Source organism: Gymnoscopelus microlampas, assembly GCF_963454915.1.
Source record: "Gymnoscopelus microlampas genome assembly, chromosome: 21".
Lineage (NCBI taxonomy): Eukaryota > Metazoa > Chordata > Actinopteri > Myctophiformes > Myctophidae > Gymnoscopelus > Gymnoscopelus microlampas.
In genome coordinates this window covers 24,258,813-24,278,862 of record NC_139958.1, presented here as the reverse complement: position 1 = coordinate 24,278,862, position 20,050 = coordinate 24,258,813, and the positions used below count along the sequence as shown (strand labels likewise).

The following is a 20,050-nucleotide window of genomic DNA, read 5'->3' as shown; positions in this document are numbered from 1 at the left end:
CCATCCTATAAATCCACAAATCTCTATATCTCTGTATATGTCTGTATCGTGTCCCTTTTATGCCTATATGTGGATATCCCTGTTGTCATCAATATGATGTTATAGACTGCCCTACAAGTAGGCTACTTTGATAATGGGTATAGTGTACTGCACACAGTACTCTGACTATGGGTATTGCATGACTGGAAGGACATGCATCCCACCGGACATTGCCTAGTAGTATCCATATCCCACACATCCCTGAATGAGTGTATGCCAGACATCATATTTGATGACAGAGGCAGAATCAAATATGACGTCAGTCTTGCCCAAATGTGGAGTTCCACACAGATCCATTCTGGCCTCCAAATACTCTTAACGGCTACTGCACCATCAAAAACAGGCTGTCAAACATGTTGCACACTCATTGGCTGATGTCCGAATCTACTCTGGCTGACAATAACTTATCACAGGAATTTGAGATGGGTGACGTCATCAAAGTTCTTCATGAAGCGTTAGAGTGGTAGATTGTGGAGTATAAAACAGCAGGTCTGTGGGTGTTTGGTTTTTCTGAACTTTTCTCAGCAACAAAACGTAGTCTTCACCATTGTCATGTTTATGTCTAACACTGTACTGCATATCAGAAGCACAAGGTTGATTGCATAAAGCTAGATAGTGGGCGTGGAGAGCAGAGCAAATGCTAAGATGATGGACAGTATAATGGATCCCATACGGGGCTTTGGGGTGAGTGCCACACACTACCTGCAGACTTACTACAAGGATGGCTTCTTCCTCTGGGTGTCGTGGGCATCAGACCGCAGGAAAACCTTATTCATGTTCTCCCCCCTTTTGTTCCAACTGCGCTCCTCGGAGGGCACAAAGCTAATCTGGGTGGCTGCGATCGGCGACTGGCTTAACTTGGTATTCAAATGGATTCTATTTGAGGGGAGACCTTACTGGTGGGTTCACGAGACACAATACTATGCCAACACCAGTGCTCCTCATATTGAGCAGTACCCTATGACGTGTGAAACTGGACCAGGCAGCCCATCCGGCCACGCTATGGGAACTGCAAGTGTCTATTACACACTAGTGACCTCCATCCTGGCCATTATGACCAACGAGAAACATAAAAACAAAAGATCCACCGGCCAGAGCTGGTACCTGAAGACCATTCTGTGGATGGTGTTCTGGGGTGTCCAGGCATGCGTCTGTCTTTCCAGGGTCTTTATCGCGGCTCACTTCCCCCATCAGGTCATACTCGGAGTCATCATGGGTATGATTGTGGCCGAGGCCTTTAATAGGATCCAGTGGATCTACGATGCCAGCATGAAGAATTACCTCTTCGTCACCCTCTTCTTGACCTCTGTTGTTGTTGGCTTCTACCTGCTGTTCAGGGCTCTGGGTGTGGACCTGCTGTCTACAATGGACAAAGCCCAGAAGTGGTGCGCGAGGGCTGAGTGGGTCCAGATGAACACCTCCTCCTTCGCCATCCTGATGCGCAGCATGGGGACCCTGTTTGGCCTGGGCTTGGGCCTGCACTCTCCACTCTACACCGAGTCTAAGAGAAGCAGCACCCTGGTCAAGGCCTTGTGTGTCATCAGCTCCCTGGTCCTGCTGCACCTGATTGACTCCTTCAAGCTGCCCACACACAACGCTGCCCTCTTCTACCTGCTGTACTTTTGCAAGAGTGCCGCCGTGCCTCTGACCACTGTCAGCATCATCCCATACTGCGTCAAAAGCTGTGTTTTATCATGCATAATATTTATTGTGCTTATTTTAATTATTTCCAGGTACTTCCTTGGCCAGTAGGCCAACGCATTTTCAATTATTGTATATATGTCTTTATATTTAACTTTAATTTTATTTAAAAAATGTAAGTGAGAAACCCTGCCAAAATGTTGAGTTGTGCACGATAGATCATGTCATAGACGATCAACATCATAGACTGGCCACATTAAGTCGACGTGCATGTTTGGACACCACTATTATTTTGTGAAGCCTTACCCCATGGTTTGAATTTAGTTTTATTATACTGTAATTTATAAATGGTTTAGGATCCTGAAGTATGGGATCAACACATGCGTTGTTGCTAGTGATTCCTTGCAATTAAAAATGTAAACCTCATTGTGAAGGGAAAGAGAAACTTATTTGCTCGGGGCTTTGACAAGTTATTTCAACTGTATTATTATTTACAAACATGTAGGGACAACTTTAGATTTTCTTTTTAAATTGTATTGATTTTGTAAATATAAAAATGTTCAAGTAAAAAGTTATGAAGAAATCATCTTTAGTACAATACAATATCAGCCCAGTGCGTACAATGCTGTAAAGGATGGAACCTATGGTCCGAAGCTGACTTCAGGATAGGTTCCATGCTTCCATCCTTCTGCTGGCTATCATTGATAGAGACTGCCTAGAGGCTGAGAATAAGGCTTTGAGAGCTTCCAGCTTTGAGAACATCAAACTCACCAAGGAGCTCATCTCCAAGAATGCACAATATATCCAATACCAGCTGGGTCTTATCAAAGTGTGACAGAATGATCTTTATGGGACAATGAAAAGCAGAATCTCACCAGACCAGATCACCCTGGCTGGAAGAGACCAAGAGGTTGCCGTTTGGGAAAGTCAAAACCTGGAAAGGCCTGGAACTAGGAACTTGATCAACGTGAAGAATGTCAATGGGGAAATATCTTAGAGGAGGGAGAGGCAGAAACATAGGTGGCTAAAAGAGCAAAAAAACAAGTTGAACACTGTCACCTTCAGTAAGCAGCGGTACATCACAGAGGAGAGAATGCACATCTCAGATTCCAGCTGGGTCTCATCAACAACAAATTGCAATGGAAAGAGAATCTTTGGGGCATTGAAAAACGGAAAGAGGAAATTGATCAGCTGGATCCCATCAAGATGGATGCAATGAAGTAGAGCTTTAATGAGTTGCAGTTGCGATACTGAAAGGAGAAGAGGAGTTTGTGGAAAAGAAGGCTGTAAGAAATAGAGGGGTGGGCGATAATCATGATCAGATCAAGTCATTGTGTCGCCTGAGGCTAGATAGGAGGCTAGCCATCTTGAAGAGGGACTGTGTGTTTCACATTTTTTCCTCACATTATATTGTTTTGAAATATAAGGCCTAACTTTCACTTTATAATGGAAGTGAATGGTCAGATCATGCTGAACCTTGCTCAAAGGTGAACAATGCGTTGAGTTGAAGACTAGATGAAGTATTTATTATCTCTAATACATTAAATGTATCCAAATGGACCCTTCCATTTGGTTCCATTTCAAGCTGTTCAAGCTCAGAGTTACAGACTCATAAGGGTCTATTTAGACCCCTGGTGGTCCCGGGAACCACAAGTTGACAACCAGTGAGGGAGAGGACTTTGCCCTCTGGGGCACATGGTGTGTGGGCATTCTACTCATCTGGGAAGAAGACAGCCGTGTGGAAACAAACACTCCAGACCAGGTGACCCTCACACAGGGGAAGAGCCTCCAGGGCAGCGTCTGCCTCCGGTTATTGTTCTTTATTTGTATTGGGAAAGTGAAGACATTATGGGGACTGCATCTCGTTTAGTTGCAGGATGTAACCCTCTTCCTTTCCCCCATGTGAGTTGAGTTGGTGTGTGTTGGCATGTGATTTGGAGAATAAAGAGTGATTCCTATACAAAACGCTATTGCCATGGCTCCTTCTGGTGAGCAAACCACCGATCATTACAGTGTTAATGCTAACCTGGTGTCAGGCGGGACACCTGCAGTGGTCACTTGAAAACTTCATACTTTTCTAGCCAGGAATAAGGGGAGATTACATTATGTTGTTGCACAGCTAAAGTACAAGACAGACTGAGCGAAGTGCATGAAATGAGCCGGAAAGCATCCGCTGAAGTTTCAAGCTAGCCAGAATGATGACTCCTGTTGTGTGGGAGAGGACGTTGTGTCAGCGGCCTGAGTGTGGGTGGTTAGACCCCTTCCGGAAAGAAGACTTCTCACCAAAGCTTTGTGCAAAATGGACTGGACCATGTACTGTATAGCTAACTGTGTGATGGCTAGTTGTCAGATGTGGTGTACATGGTATAGCTGATATAGCTGTAAGGTTGGACCTTACTGGCCCCTCACCACAGAAGATCAGGTGGAGGCAGAGAGCCACTCCCCAGGGACATTAGTGCCGAGTTAGTTTGGTATGTGCCACAAATCTGATGAAAAACATGCTAGCCTATATTGATTTTCATGTATTGGCCATTAGGCTACTATTATTCCCCCCGTTTTTTGGGTCATTTCAATGGAGAAATGCCATTTAGTGACGTCATAATGCATAATGCCATTCTAGTGAATGGTAATGCCATTCTAGTGACGTCATAATACTGATGTCATTGTATTATGACCCTACTATAACACTAACACTATCAATACTCAATACCAGCAACATTCTTAGCGATCCCACACTGTTTCTTCAGGAACAGTACTTTCTAGTTACTAATGATACTAAGGCTCTGTTACCATAGGACAGCCTTTCCAGTGAGCCAAGTTCAACAAACATGCATTATTAAGTAAAAATATTTCAAAAGATATATATCCTACACAATGGGGAGTTTAGCATAAACTATAATTATTGACATTTTATTGTTTAAATTAAACTTATTTACTTAACAGTACTGAAATGTGGAGATGGAGTCAACTCAAGAATCTTTAGTTGGTCTTGACTCATGAGCATCTAGTTCTACTTCAAGGCTACAATAAAGGACATGTCCGTTAACACTTTAACATTTATTGACTCATAAAATAAAGGGTGGGAGTAATTACAGGAAGATACGTTTATAAGAGGGGACAGATGAATCTCCGCTAACAGCATGGAGGTAAGAGTGTCTCTATCCTTATCCTTATCTCCAAAACAAATTAATAAGACATAGGTTATTTAATATAGTCGGTAAAGGTAACACCATAATTGTTCAAGTCAACTGTTGTTTTACTCTTGGATGATTGATTGCAGTTGTCGTCGTAGAGTGTTAAACTATGCAGTGAGGTATGTTGAAACGTAATTGTTTTCACCTGGTTGGTTGATTGACATATCCTATCAGTGATGGGCTACTATAGCAGTGATATATCACACAATATTAAACAATATGCACAGTGCAAGAGGACGTGGTGTGCGTCTTAATGTTAATAGTTTGCACCTTGATGGTGATGGATCTTTAGTTGGAAAAAAGTAAAGTGAATAAACCTGACAGATAACACACAAAATGTTATTTTTTTATAATTGATTTATATTTGTTTAATTTGGCATAACAGGTTGTTAATGTCATTGTCACAATACAGTATATATGGTGATTTTAAATCTTTCACCCAAATAGACAATAGTAGGTCATACAAGAAATAAGTTATTGGTAAATAATTATTTATGGAAAAAGAATGAAAAAAGATAATCTGGACAAAAATATAATCTGTCCATCCATGTAGATAGCAACTGTTTTAAGATGTAAATTACTATGCCATCATTTATGTGGTATTCCACCCCTATGGAAACTTTCCCTTTGTATTGCAACTTCTAGTTTGTTAGCAAGTCCCTTGACAGTACAGACCTGACTAAACAGTGAGAACCTTTTTTAAATGTGTTTGTTTTTTAGTAATACTCCTAACTACAACAATGGACAATCAAATGTAAAACTGTTGGACATTGTTAGTTCTATAACCTCATTATTGCAGAATCTTAAAGTCAGTACACGGTGAAACCGTTATTATTGCTACAAACTATGAGATTAACGTACAAACAATATCCCTGCTTTTACAAATAATCTGTTGCTAAATTTGTTGAGAAAATAGGATGACTGAAATAATGTTCTGCAGTATAAACCCAAAATTTCCCCGGAAAAAAAGAAAAACTCTTTATTTGACAATATAGTAGACAAAAGCAACATTCTAGTCACATAGTGGATAAATCCCCTGAATTAAAAAATACAACATTGCAGCAGCAGTTACATCTCATTGCACAAATCATTCCTCAAGCCAGTTGGGACGGCATTTACAAAAATATAAAACGTTGGTTTACATACTAAAGGCATTTCCCTTGTGTCTACAGTCTACACTGAATTGCCATATCTTCGCTGTCGGGTGGAAACCTTGTATGTCTAAATCCGTTCCTTTTTTTAATTATTATTTTTTAGATAAAATAATGACAATAGCCAATTTACCCCCAACGCGTTGCATCTTGATGCGTTGTGAGTTTGCAGATTTGCAATTTTCGCTACTTTGTGCAACACTCTTGTATGATGACGTAGGGTATTAATTTATAAAGAAAAACATACGTTGAAATATGGAGATATGAGGTTTCTACCCAACAGTGAAGATATCACGTAAGTTCTCATAAACATGAGATGTCTGGAAAGTCTGACTAAATAAAGTCTGGATTATAGTTCAATGCGGTTTGCTGTATTTTTCATGAAACACAGATAAAACCTTCAGTTAGAGATAAATGTGACCAAGATTAAACATGATCATATTTATGTTAATAGTGCAATTATATCAACAGTGTATTACTGTTCTGCTGATTTTGACAGCTACCCAAAAGTCAACTCCTCTCTGTCTCAACTCACACAAATGTATCGCTCATACTGTAGCTAAAAAACAAAATTATAATACAACTAAAAAAAAAACACATGTAGTTCCTAAAAGTAAGTAGAGCAAAAGGACCATCCTTTATGGAAAGAGATTTGTTTAAAAAATATTTACCAATAATATCAAGATGCACAAATATTCCACAATTTACAAATGTGTTTTGCAATCTGCAAACACAAATGATTTACTTGTGACGTTTGGACATCTAAAATTTGTAAAAATAAATAAAAATTATATTAGTGTGTGCATGTATCATAAAAAAGTAAATTTGTGTCTGCAGATTACAAAACACATTTGTAAATTGTGGATTATTTGTGCATCTTGGTATTAGATTTACAAATAATTCACAAATAATGTACTCATGACGTTTATAAATCTATAATTTGTAATAGGAAATTATACTTGTGTGTGCATTTATCATAAAATATCATTTGTGTTTGCAGATTGCAAAACACATTTGTAAATTGTGGAATATTTGTGCATCTTGGTATTGGATTTACAAAAGAAATAAATAATAATCCTTCAAAGATGGAACTCATTCAGAAACCTCATTGCACAAACAGAATTTCTAAAAGTAAAACTGTTTTATACTCATGTCCGTTGACAGTTTCGGCCAACAAGAATAACAGATTCTCAACACTTTGCATTTCAGAATATGTAATATTTGTTGTCAACTATACGAGTATAAAACAGCCATAGAAATATAATGCTGCTGTACATCAGTAAAGTGTTAACCCTAAGTAACAGCTCTGCTCAATTGAATAGGGTTAAGCCAGTGCCACAATAAAGTGTGTAGATGTGCGCATAGGATAGTAAACTGGTACTTGGAGTTGATGATAAGAGTTGATGAGACACTGAGCCTTGGACACACAGAAATCATCACGATGCATGCAGTGATATCTTCCTGTAATGTCTCATGGTGTTTGGCAGTGTGATCCAAGCAGGGGCTGTCGCTCAGCTGCCGTGTACTGAAAAGTGAAACCAAACAAGAAAGAAGGCTCACGTTAAACTCAAAGTACCTTCAAACAACGATGTCTTGAGGTTAGAGCTAGATCTAACCTCAATGTATAAAATCAAGGCACTATTTAAGCTGCAATCCAGAACGTATTCTAGTGAATGATGTACAAAAACAAATTTCACCCACTTTTTTACCTTGTAAACCTGTGATGTGACAATAAACCTGATTCTGATTCTGATTCTGAATAAAACATTATTTGACCAATCTGTGTGGTAGAGCATGTTAATACAATATAACTAAAGTAGCACATCTGCAGTGGTTGGAAGTGGTCTCTCTGGTTTATTGACATTTGTCAATAAACAAATGTACTGAGTCTGATACTTTTCCATTTGGGCATGTCTTTTTTAATTACTTTTCCATTCTCTATAACCTCGTCATGCTAAATATGCAGATTTCAGACGCTTCATTTTTGCCATGATTTTCATGACCAAAGCAATTGTGCAAGTTCTCACCTGTGGTTCCTTCTGCCGACACATGAGAATCATAAAGATTGCTCCCAGGAGAATGCCTAGACCAATGAGCATGAATGGAATGTTGACGATTATGTTCTCCTCAGCAACAATCACAAGCACCTTCTTGGCTGACTGCTCATCAATGACAACACTCTGGAGAGAGGATGGGAAAGGTTAGCACTATAACAGAGGATGGGAAAGGTTAGCAATATAACAGAGAGTTTGGGCATGACAAATGAACAGCATTATTTTTCTGCTTTGATTTTGGGGAGAAGGCTTCTTCATGTTTGAAACGCAGGTGCTTTGGCGAGTTTGTTGTCTGTGTTCTGGAAGTTACAACTCTAGAATATCGTCGCTGTTGGGTGGAAACCTTGTATGTCCATAACCGTTATTTTTCAGGAAATGAAAAAAATAATTTAAATTCAAATGGACCCACTGCAGTTATTATTTAGTCACAAGCTCTTGTTAATACTTTTTATTGGTTACATAATTTATAAAACCCACAAACAACAAGACATTTTTGTGCCGAAGTAGTTAATTCACAAACAAAAAAACATAAAAAGTTGAAATATGGAGATACAATGTGCTGGCTCAACAGAAATTAAGATTGACTCAACAGAAAATAAAAAAGTTTGTGAACGCATGCAACATGCGTGCATGTGTGCATGCATGTGTGTGTGTGTGCATGTGTGTGTGTGTGTGTGTGTGTGTGTGTGTGTGTGTGTGTGTGTGTGTGTGTGTGTGTGTGTGTGTGATGAGACTGGCTTATTACTTTACCTCATTGAGATAAACCACAGGTAACACCACTGTTCTCACGTTGCCTGTTTGGCTAAAAGGAAAATAAATGATTGTTACTGTTGTGTGTATTAATAATTTGTACTGTAGCAAACTGCTGATGAAGCATTAGAAATTTCCCAGCATGGCAGTGACTCAGAAGCGCTTAAATAAGCAACAGATTATTATTATATGCACTGCATACCTAAAGTGAGGGATTTTCTCCAAGTAGACGTTGACCTGGAGCCTCTTGGCTGCCTGCAGTATGATGCCTGTAAGCTGTGGTACACAAATACATCTTGGTTATCATCTGGGACTATCAACAGTGCCTTGTTGTGACCAATATTATTCCTGTGAGCAACAAAGAGAACATTATAGAATTGGCCTATAATATTTGGGCTAAAACGTCTCACTTGAATATTCAGCACAAGCCATGCATTTTGATCAATTCATTTTCAAATTGTATGTGCCAAATCTATTTATTGTGGTTTGAGCACTCAGTTTATCTCGCCTCAATGGGTTTACCTCAGTAATGCAATAATTATTACATTTTAAGCTGGCCAGTGTTCTCATTTTTATATATGACTAAATCTTTAATATGGAAGGGAAATGCTGCCCCCATTGGTATCTTATTTAGAAACAGTAGTTCTGAATCAGGGTAAACCAGGCCAGCAAAGTGACAATGAAACCTGTTCCTGGTATTGTTCTACCCAAAAACATAAAGCTATGATTCATACAAATATGAAAAGGGGAAAGAAAACAACAACAACAACAAAACTATACACGTTACCGGAATGAGTAGATAACTAATACAATAACTTCTCTATTGTGAGCCTGAAATGTCTTGGTGTTCCCCAGATTATATTAGATATGTTAACAAATATCTTTGGTTATCTGCACTGGGTAACACCCAACACACAAGCAACAGTAGAAGTAAAAAGATTATAAGATGCAGGAGGAAACAACCTTTCAATGTTGGGATACTACTCCATCTAGTGGTAAAAGTTCATGCTGGCAAAGTTGCCTCACTCAAAATGTTAAAGCTCTATATTCCCATAGTAATCGCTAATTGGTACGAGTCTGTGTTCAGTAACAGGGGTTTCCCCATCTCTCCAGCTCATTTTCAGGTCAGGATAACAATGTTATAGTTTACATTTTATAGTGTCCTGTCCCGATTCAAATGATGTCTGCTTTTTTTATTTTATCACTTCCAATTTCACTTGTTTATCCTGTATCCTGTATGAGTTATCTCCTGATTAGATATACTTGATAAGAGCTGGAGTCTGGAGAGATGGGGAGATTCCTGTGACTGAACAAACACTCTATAACAATGATTACTATCGGAATATAGAGCTATTTAACACTTATTCAACAACAACATTTGAATTACACCCCCTTTAAGGCCCTATATTTCTCTAGAATAAGATGTTCAACGTACATCTGAATCATTCTTTTGCTTTCTGCAAAGAAATAGGGATACAGGTATACAAGTATAAGGTGCAGAACGGACTCAATATTCGATCTGAGGCTGCCATTCTTTCTAACGCGACCTGCATACAGTCAAAGACGCTAAAGCCTACCGGGTTGATGTCAATGGTAGTCTGGTGCTGGTCCTTGTTGGGATTCATCCCAAATACATCCTCTGCAAATTTTTCATCTGCCTGGTAGAAATGTGGTGAGGACATAATGATAGGAGCACCTAAATAGATAACGAAGAAGATTTTCATATTTAATGATCTGGAAACACAACAGACATGTATATATACACTTAAAGAATACGACCGTTTTTCTTTTTTGACATTTGGTTCCACCAATGCAAATTGCTCAAATGTCAATACGCGGTTAAAATGTACAAAACAATACTTTATACAGTAACAGCTATAAAGACAAATAGATTATTAGTGTGGTTGCCCTAACAGGGCAACCAGACTATAGTACTCTATACACTTTATTAATCTTTATAGATAAACTTTATTTTGTCCCGCTACTCCTCCCACAGTTTATTTTTCCCAATTTAGTGCTATATGTCAAAATGACCGGCTTCACCGGGAATCGTGTGCGTGTATTTTGCTAAGGGATTGGTTACATAGTTTAATTGATATTGATTTATTAGTGCATTACATTTCCCCATCCACTTTAATGGGAAAATGAAAAAACTCCCATTCAAGTATTTTTTTCTCAAAACCGTAAGGGCTAGTGTTACAAGACTTGGAGGGGAGGTTCATAATTTAGTGTGAAATTATTTTAAAAAATAATTACACCAGTCGGCCTCATGGTGGCACTATAACAGCCCACTTTACGTTATGGCCTATAACTCTTGAACCGTAGGTCGTAGAATAAAAATCTGTTTTCCCCTAGTTTTGTATAGTACTTTATCCACAATTTGACAATGATAAAAAACTAAAAGAAAGGGTTGTGCAGCTTATTTTTTCGTTTTTTCTTAAAGAAGAGCAAGTAGTGAGGAGAAAAACTGTGGGTCATGATGCTGCTATTACCTCACAGTTGAACATCATTTTAACAACAATACATTCCATTTAATACTGCTCACCTTGTTTACATGCACTGACATTGAGCAAACCAGAGCCCAGGCAGTTCCCTGCAGGGACACAGAAACCTGCATTATCTGGGTTTACTGTACGGTTGGCAAACACCTTGCTTGGTGGTACGAAGCGGTAGCCAGGGATCCCTTTCACACGCACATCCTCTGTGTACAGCGCGTACATAGACCTTGGGAAAAGAAAAGGATTTTGATTAGCCACATTAACGCTGATGTCCCTATTTTGGGCTTGTCGTTAGAGGCAAAACCTTTCAAAAAATGGAAATGTATTCATTTTCATAAATAGCATATCTACAAGCTCACTACGGGTTGCGAGCTCGTAGATCAGCCATTCCTTCTATACATTACATTCTTCATACAATCTACATCCGGAATAAGTGTTACCGCCAATCAAAATGGAAAACATTAGATACAAGCAAATGTTTTTTGCTTTTTAGAAAGACATTCGTCAGGCCAAAGTAATGCATTCTTAATTAATAATTTATAATTTGCATTAAATAGTGGAATCACTAAGAGGAGTGCCCACTTTTCAAGATTTGCAACATTTTATGGTGATACCTCTGATTCAATTACTTGAATTACTTCTCATATAGTCCAAGGTGGGTACAGATCGATTTACAATATATATGTAACAGGACTTCACGGTTTAGTAGGATAAACCACACTGAAGAAACCCTTTTAACCTCATCAAGCCCTTCACTACCTAATTCTGTATTTAGTTGGTATTTAAGCAGTGCATTGTCTGGTCTCTGTATGAGCAATCAGAAAGACCAGTATGTTTACTGTATTAATCCTCAAGCAGTGCTGAGCTGACACTGACCTCATTCAAGAGGCAAACTCTAGCCAGCAATGCTACCAGCTAGGCTAAATCTGTGTCCTTAATCTTATAGCCAGTCCTGGATAATACAGAAGGATATTACCGATGGTTGGGGGAACAGCAGTAACACTAGGCAACTCAAATAATAAGACTAGGCCAAAGTTCAGTGAAAAAGAGGAAAGCACACCAAACTGAAACATTCCTAACAAGAATTAATGACCTCAAAATCAAACAAGAAAGAAAACCACTGAATTCTTGCAGGATTCAAAATATTTTTTATAAATAGTATCTTGTTAATTAATGTAATTGCTTCAATATTTTCTTGTCTCAGAATTTAGAAAGATTTGAAGCATAATGGAACGACAATGGGATGGCTCAAAAATGTATATAATAATCGGCATGGTTGTCAAATCTTACACGTTCACTCTTGTAAGAGCATTTTATAGTTCTTTGCTTTCTACTTCACATAAACACAATATTCCATAGAAACCACCAAACACACCTTAAAATTCACCACTGTTAAGCAAAAAAAACGTTAAAGTTTTTATCCTGAAATTAAATGTAGTCCAAATTGGCGCAAGCCTCTGTTCTTCTGGAAATTTGTTCCAAATATATGTGGTATAATATACTAAACACTGCCTCATCTTGTTTAGTTTTAAGTCAGGGAACAATTACAGTAGTAGTCCAATACACCTTGACAGCTTTTTATTTCCATGCGTTGGTTGACACCTTTTTATTTTCATGCAATGTGGTTCCCGACCCTGCCAACAACAACAACCCCAAGAACATTTACCTGCAGAGATCAGAAGAGAATATGAAGAGTGTCTCGTTCTTGGTGATGATTGGATGGAACGAGGCCCCATTTGTTCCATTAATCATGTTACACTCATCTGTGGTCCACCAATTCAAGTCGCTGCAAACATACAATACACACAGAATATATTACAATACAATATAACATGATCATTTGCTGCCTGGGAGCCGGAAGGTTCCTAGTTCGATCCCTGGCTCCTCCTGTCTGCATGTCAAAGCGTCCTTGAGCAAGACACTGAACGCCTAACTGCACCAGATGAGCAGGTTGGTGCCTTGCATGGTGACATGGTTGTGCTTTACAACGTAAAGTACATTGTAAAGCACATTTTGAGTGGTTGGAAGACTAGAAAAAGTGCTATACACATGCAGTTCATAGTTTGTGATTCGAGTAGGCTAAATAGGCTACAGTAAAGTCATCATTCTATTTCTGTTCACAGCGGTGTGAGGTAAACAGAGGTTATGCTAGAATCGTCTCACGTTCAAAATACATTTGCAGTTTGTTTGAATAGTTAGCGTTGTACTGGGTCTGTACTGGTTGCTCCATTGGTGAGGGTTTGTTGCTGTTGATGTTTATTATTTGCTTGTTCTTTTAACCGTTATTTATTACAGAGTATCAGTTAATGGATTTACAAATAAGGTGATAGTTACATTATGTTGGTGTTGGTGGGGAGAAATATTTTCAAATAATTTACCTTGTACCATTCCATGTGTCCACTCGGGCAAAGTCCTTGTAGTTCTGCTGACCAGTGAAAAACACATAATCTCCATCATTTGTAGCATTGGCCTAAAAAAGAAAGAAAGAAATGAAAAGAAATAAATATTGCTATGAAGCGCATGATTGCACAGATATTTAATCTGTGGTTGAGTTCTTCATATAATGAATCAGATACTTCTGTTTTAATCCATTTCGTATATAGCTTCTGTATGATTATAAGAATATGACAAATTCATATTATAATGTAATTAGTAGGCCTGTCAAAAAAAATCGATTCATGAATAAATCGCGATTCTTAATGCCACGATTTTAAAAATCGAATCAAAATATAAAAATCGATTTTTTTTTTTTTTTTTTTTTTTTTTTTTTTAATAAGTTAGTACCTTTTTCACTGGCAATTTGTCTGAAATCAATGTCAGAAAGACTGCCTGACATGATCTGGCTGCATTGAAGTGATTTGGGGTAGAAAAACGCAATAAATCGCAGAATCGAATATCAATTAATCGCAGAATCGCAATTTTAATCGAATCGGCACCCTAGAAAATCGCAATAAATCGCAGAATCGCAATTTTGATCGAATCGGCACCCTAGAAAATCGCAATAAATCGCAGAATCGAATCGAATATCAATTAATCGCATAATCGCAATTTTAATCGAATCGGCACCCTAGGAATCGATTTTGAATCGAATCGTGAGGTAAGTGAATCGTGACACCCCTAGTAATTAGTATAACATAAGAGCTGTGAAGAGAATTTAGGCTATAACGCCCAAATAAGTACATTTACACAATCTACTTTTACAGCAAAACCCCAGACTTGTGAAATATAATGAAGCCTTGTAATTACAAATTTGTATTTTTTTCTCTTGAGGAATGGTTTGGACAAGCAAAGTCCATTCTGTAGACAGTTCAATGTGTATGCTTGAAGCAAACCTTATAGAAGAGTCCAAAGACAGAATCCAAATCATGTTGGAAAACTTTTAATTCTTTAAGGAGTGCGTCCTCATATCCCCACAGTAGCTCTCCGACTGTACGAGTAGTGAAGAGGCCCTCATTAAGAGACTTCATTAAAGCAGAGATCACACCAGCCTCAATTGAACCCTTGAACTTGAATCTCTCCATCACCGTCTATAAAGAGAGCAATGAAACAATGTCTGAACAAAAGATTGTGAAAAGTAACCACTCTGACAATTAAAACATTTGATCAAGAAGACTCACAAAGTAGATCAAATATTCTACAGTAGCCATAACTTATCAATGTGAGTAGCATCTTGTCTCATATTGATTGTTCATAAAGACTACATTTTGCTCTGCTTTTTCATGCCGAACTCCCAGGATTTGAACAAGTAATTTAACTACTTTCAACATGACGTCCCTATTTTAGCCATATCATTAAAAGCCATATCATTAAAAGGCGAAAATGTTCAAAGAATGTTTACAAACAGCTTAAGTAGCAGATCTACAAATCTTAGCTAGCACGAAGTATACAGGGCTTAAGTTGTTAAAGATCACACTGTGTATTTTGTTACAGTATCTTATAATACAGACTGTCTATTAATTTATTCCAGTGCACACCATGGCAGGGATGTTAGCAGTCCTGATGAGGTCACTCTCTGGGCCTGTGGACATGTCGGGCTGGAATATGTAGGTCTTAGTGTTGACTGCTGCTACTTTAGTACCATTATCCAGGAAGTCCACCTGCTCCATTGGACGGTATTCCCTGTATAAGAAGCCATGACAGTATTGAGATGTTAAAAACTTCAAAGAGCTCAGATATGGGTATAAAACGGACACAGGTAGACAGACAGACATACAAACAACAGACAGATACAGAGATCTCCATATGGGCACAAAAGAGACACAGACAGACAATGGGTACGACAGATATTGCATAACCAGAGGGGCAGGCGTTCTAAACGGGCATCACAGTCACTTATGGAAGTCAAAGGGCATTAGTGACGTCGTCAGATAATTGTCTAAGGAAGTTAAAGGCAGTGGAGTCAGGCTGAAATCTTGCCCAAATATGGAGTCATACGTCATAGAAGGTAAAATTAATAATTCAAGTAAATTGAACATGTCACCTACTATTCCCCAAAAAATATCACTATGGTTGTTGTGAAATGCTATAAATTGTGTACAATTAATTAGTATTTCTTAAAGCATTCATTTCCATTCTTGCTCTAGAGTCAAGACAGAAAATAGTCTAGAGTCTAGAGACCATCCCCAAGGAGGGACTTAAAAACAGCTTATCTCCACACATTTGGGTTTGTTGGGGCCTAAAATGTAGAAGAGCAGTCTTGTGACAGGAAGGTCACTACAGTATGATTCAAATGACTGCTTGTGAAAGTAGCCCACGTAGACCATGACGTGCCCAAGATTGAGTAACCCCCCTAAATGGAACTTACCAATGGCCATGAGACATTTGCATTTATGAACTACATTTGCTTAATCTAAAAGGCTGGTGTCACTGCTCCGATATTTTTTGTGCGCTTGCTTTTGTGTAGCAACATTGTAGCAACATTGCCACCAGAACATGTATTTTGAACAGAATCTCTGCTCCAATTGTAGCCTGATTTGTACTTTGTCATACAACGCAGTCGCACAACGAAAATATCTGTCATCTCTATTATGTCAAATTCAATCACATGATATGACACCAATATGGGAGCATTCGGGGACTTCTATAGTGGCCATCGCTGAGTGGTTAGTGAGCCCACCTGGGCAGCCAGAGGCCCTGGTTGTCCCAGGTGCGATTCCAGACCAGGCCAGCAATGTGTCGATGTGTGTCCCTGAGCAAGACTCTTAATCCCTAATTGCTCCCGAGCGCCGTAGAATGGCTGCTCACTGCTCCTAGTATTTATAAGATGGGTAAATGGACAAATTTCACGCATGTGCAAATATACAGTGACAAAAAACACCCCAAAGAGTGGAGAGAGACTAATCTATCTATCTATCCTCTATTCTTCCGTATATGGGCATAAAAGGGACACAGACCGACACAGAGATTCCAGGACTTATTATATCCAAGTTGTTTTTGTTTTTCTTGAGAAGAGAACTCCCTTTTGTTGAGGCTATGCAATGCAATGTTAATGTCTGAGTGATTGTGATGCAACATGGGGATTGTTTGTGCATAGTACTATACATAAACTCTCTGGTGAGTGTTTTTGTTGCTCATATTGTGTACAGACACACAGCCACAAAACACCACCCCCCCCTGCTCTCCTCACCTGTATGTGTAGGGTCCGATCTCTATCACAGCTGGTCGGTCTCCATCCAGGACCTCCAAAGGATTGGTCAGATTGAAGAAATAAAACTGCATGTAGACAGGTGGGGGAGGATTCATCCAGGCTTCAAATGAATTTGTGCCATTTTTCAACACCACCTCCTATGTGGGAGAAAGGCCATTCCTTCAGTTAAATGACACTCTCCATTATGTGGCTGAAACGGATACAAGAAGAGTGGGCACTAAGAAAGAGTGGGCACCTCGATGTAAAATGTTCTATTTTGTCCAAAATGTTAAACAAAATCTGAAAAATGGTCTTAAGTAATGTAAAATATACATGATTTGAAATATTAGATCTTATTTATGAAAGGTTCAATCATGTTCTAATAGCCTACTTTACGTTACTTAAGACCGTTTTCCTTTTTATTTTTATTACATTTTGGACCAAAATAGACAATTTTTACATCGAGGTGCCCACTCTTCCGTAGTGCCCACTCTTCCTGTTTACGGCTGAAACTGTAAACATGCCTCACATGACATTATCACATCATCACACACACACCGACGCTCCCAACTGCTAAATAGTGTTAAATGTAGCTTAGTACACTTAAGTCGCAATCTATACTGAAGTCAAGCTATAATCACACAACATAGTCACTCATTAAAAATATGTATTGTGAGTGACTGTGATTATAGCTTGACTTCAGTATAGATTGATAAAGTTGGACTATAGCATTCCCCCCCGATACACTTTAATAATTAATCGATCAATGTGTCACCATGCACTCGTGACCCCCCTGCCCTCCCTTTAGGCAAGCTAGCTAAATAGCGAACGCTCATTAACAGTCAAGTAAGCAGTTTGTTTTCTCCTGATTTTAAGTATTGTGTCAAACAGTCAAATACATCAACAATGTCCAGATCACCAGTCACACACTACCTAACCTTGCTGCCAGCAAGCTAGTATATAGCAATGTATGTACTCACCTTTTTTACAAGTGAATTCAGGATATTTGGAAACACAGCAGACAAGATTAAGGAAATACCCGCAATTAAAATAAGAATAGAAGACACCCCCATGCTGTAGATGCAACATGATTTCAACAGCATGTTGGCGACGAAGACAGAATATGAACGTTAGCAGCTAACTTGTGTTGGAGGAGCAGCTAGCTATCTGGAGTGCTGTGTTTTTGTTTTGACCAGGTTTGACAGATCAGGAACCTAGAATCATACCAAGGATGAGTCTGTGACGTAACGAGAAGGCTAGCATCATGGGGCCGGCCCATAGGCGGCGCAGTTTTGCGGTTGGAGTCAGATGCCGTTCTTGATCACAGACATACTGTAATGGTTCTTATATATATGTATCTATGGTTCTTCTTGCCAGTGGTGGGGAAAGTACTCAAATGTTTTACTTAAGTAAAAGTATCAATACTGCAAATAAAGTACCAAAAGTAGAAAGTACTCATGATTATGCAGAAAGTGAAAATAGCAGATCTACAGCAAGCTCACAATGAATGCGTTGCATCGTGACGCATTGTGAGCTTGTAGATGTAAATGTATATAGGGCTGAAGTGGTTGTATGTTTTGCAATAATAATCTAAATCTGCAAAATAATTAGTAACTAAAGTTTTTAAATAATTGTAGTGGAGTAAAAGTACCATATTTGCCTCTAAGATGTAATGGAGTAGAAGAAAAAGTACTGAAAGTTGGAAATACTCCAGTCCAGTAAAGTGAAAAATACCTCAAAATTGTATGTAAGTACAGTACTTGAGTAAATTTTTACACCACAGGTTTCTTGATGAGCTGATCTACAAGCCCACCATGCTAGTGGAAGGGACGTACGTGAGATCTGCTCATAGAGTTAAAAATAAGGGATCTGCTACGCTATAATTGGGACTCCCAATTATGCTCCGTCGTACGACCGGGAGGCACGCATACGATGACATCACCGACGTGTCCTTTATTGTAACCTAGAAGTAGAACCATGCTCATCATGAGTCATGATGACCAACTAAAGATTCTTTTGTTGACTCCATCTCCACATTTCAGTAAATAAGTGTTTAATTTAAACGATGATAAAATGTCAACAATTAAATAGTTCACAAATGTTAATTATGCTTAACTCCTCATTATGTATTATACATATTTTGAAATATTTAACTTTATAGTGCATGTTGGCTCACTTGAAAGGCTGTCCTATATAGCATCACAATCATTTTTTTTCACACGTTATCCATGTTGGCTATTCAAAAATAGCAGATCTACAAGCTCAGAGCTTGTACATCTGCTATTTTGTTTTAAAACAAATCTAATATTCTCTTCTGGGGGTCCTTGGCACAAAACCTTAGACATTTGGGGGTCCTTGACTTGAAAAAGTTTAAGAACCACTGATGTAGACCACTACTGTATAGGCCATCATACAGTAAGATACAGAGATGCAGTACCCATAATGTCTTCACATCCCCAATACAAATAATACAAATAAAGAACAAGATAAAGGAGCGCACCTTTATCTTCTTAATGTTTTGAGCTATGTTTGCCATCGCTGAGCTTGACACGGGCTTTGCGATCATCACATTGGTTAAAGCCATCGTGACGCAATAACTCCGACAGACCGGCAAGGTCCCTCCAGCAGCATCTCATCAACTGTCTAAAGGAGCAACGTGTGTGGACTGTGGACCACTTTATCATCCTCCAGAGTGCAGACGGAATATCGGAGCACTTGTCAATTACACCAGCCAGGTAGGCTATTCATTGTTAGTCAAACCATGCTAGTTTCATCAATCAAATACCCACATGCCAAATAAACATGCATGTCCACATGTCCTATAGGACATGCATGTTTATTTGCTTGCATGTGGTTTTATTTGATCACTCAGTGTTGTGATGTAGGCTAATGAACGCAATGAGATAATGATGAAAATGTGGTAGAGGTCGCCGGGTCGGGAATCGCGCTTTGACTTGCAACGCTTTGAAGTATATTTTTGTCATGTGAATTGTGCTTATTTGTGATGCAGCAAACGTCAGTGCGCTCTTGTACGCTATATAGCCATACCATATGCGCTCTGAATTAGATAGGCTATGCAATTATGTAAAAGGTAGAC

The 20,050-nt window shown here is 38.7% G+C and overlaps 2 protein-coding genes across 2 annotated transcripts; one reads left to right on the top strand and one right to left on the bottom strand.

The window, feature by feature from the left end:
* Window positions 1–684: 684 nt before the first annotated feature.
* LOC311037878 (glucose-6-phosphatase catalytic subunit 1-like) lies at window positions 685–1,791 on the top strand (the record flags this gene model as incomplete). The annotated part of the gene is made up of 1 exon (XM_084047170.1): window positions 685–1,791. One exon carries the CDS (start codon window positions 685–687, stop codon window positions 1,789–1,791), a length of 1,107 nt encoding a protein of 368 aa, XP_083903296.1.
* A 4,047-nt stretch (window positions 1,792–5,838) lies between these two features.
* Window positions 5,839–18,150, bottom strand: scarb2c (scavenger receptor class B, member 2c). The gene is made up of 12 exons (XM_084047679.1): window positions 17,934–18,150; window positions 16,954–17,111; window positions 15,302–15,446; window positions 14,660–14,854; window positions 13,706–13,797; window positions 12,994–13,113; window positions 11,375–11,553; window positions 10,407–10,525; window positions 9,032–9,105; window positions 8,830–8,881; window positions 8,053–8,205; window positions 5,839–7,550 (listed from the first exon to the last, which is right to left on the bottom strand). Exons 1-12 carry the CDS (start codon window positions 18,054–18,056, stop codon window positions 7,497–7,499), a joined length of 1,464 nt encoding a protein of 487 aa, XP_083903805.1. The 5' UTR covers window positions 18,057–18,150; the 3' UTR covers window positions 5,839–7,496.
* Window positions 18,151–20,050: the final 1,900 nt, after the last annotated feature.

What these genes read in the sequence shown, in the direction of transcription:
- scarb2c (XM_084047679.1), bottom strand. Translation starts at nt 18,056, where the DNA reads ATGCTGTTGAAATCATGTTGCATCTACAGCATGGGGGTGTCTTCTATT. An exon ending in GACACATGGAATGGTACAAG is followed by an intron (nt 13,114 to 13,705) that starts GTAAATTATTTG and finishes GTATGTTTGCAG; the next exon opens with CGACTTGAATTGGTGGACCA. An exon ending in TGTCAGTGCATGTAAACAAG is followed by an intron (nt 10,526 to 11,374) that starts GTGAGCAGTATT and finishes TTATCTATTTAG; the next exon opens with GTGCTCCTATCATTATGTCC.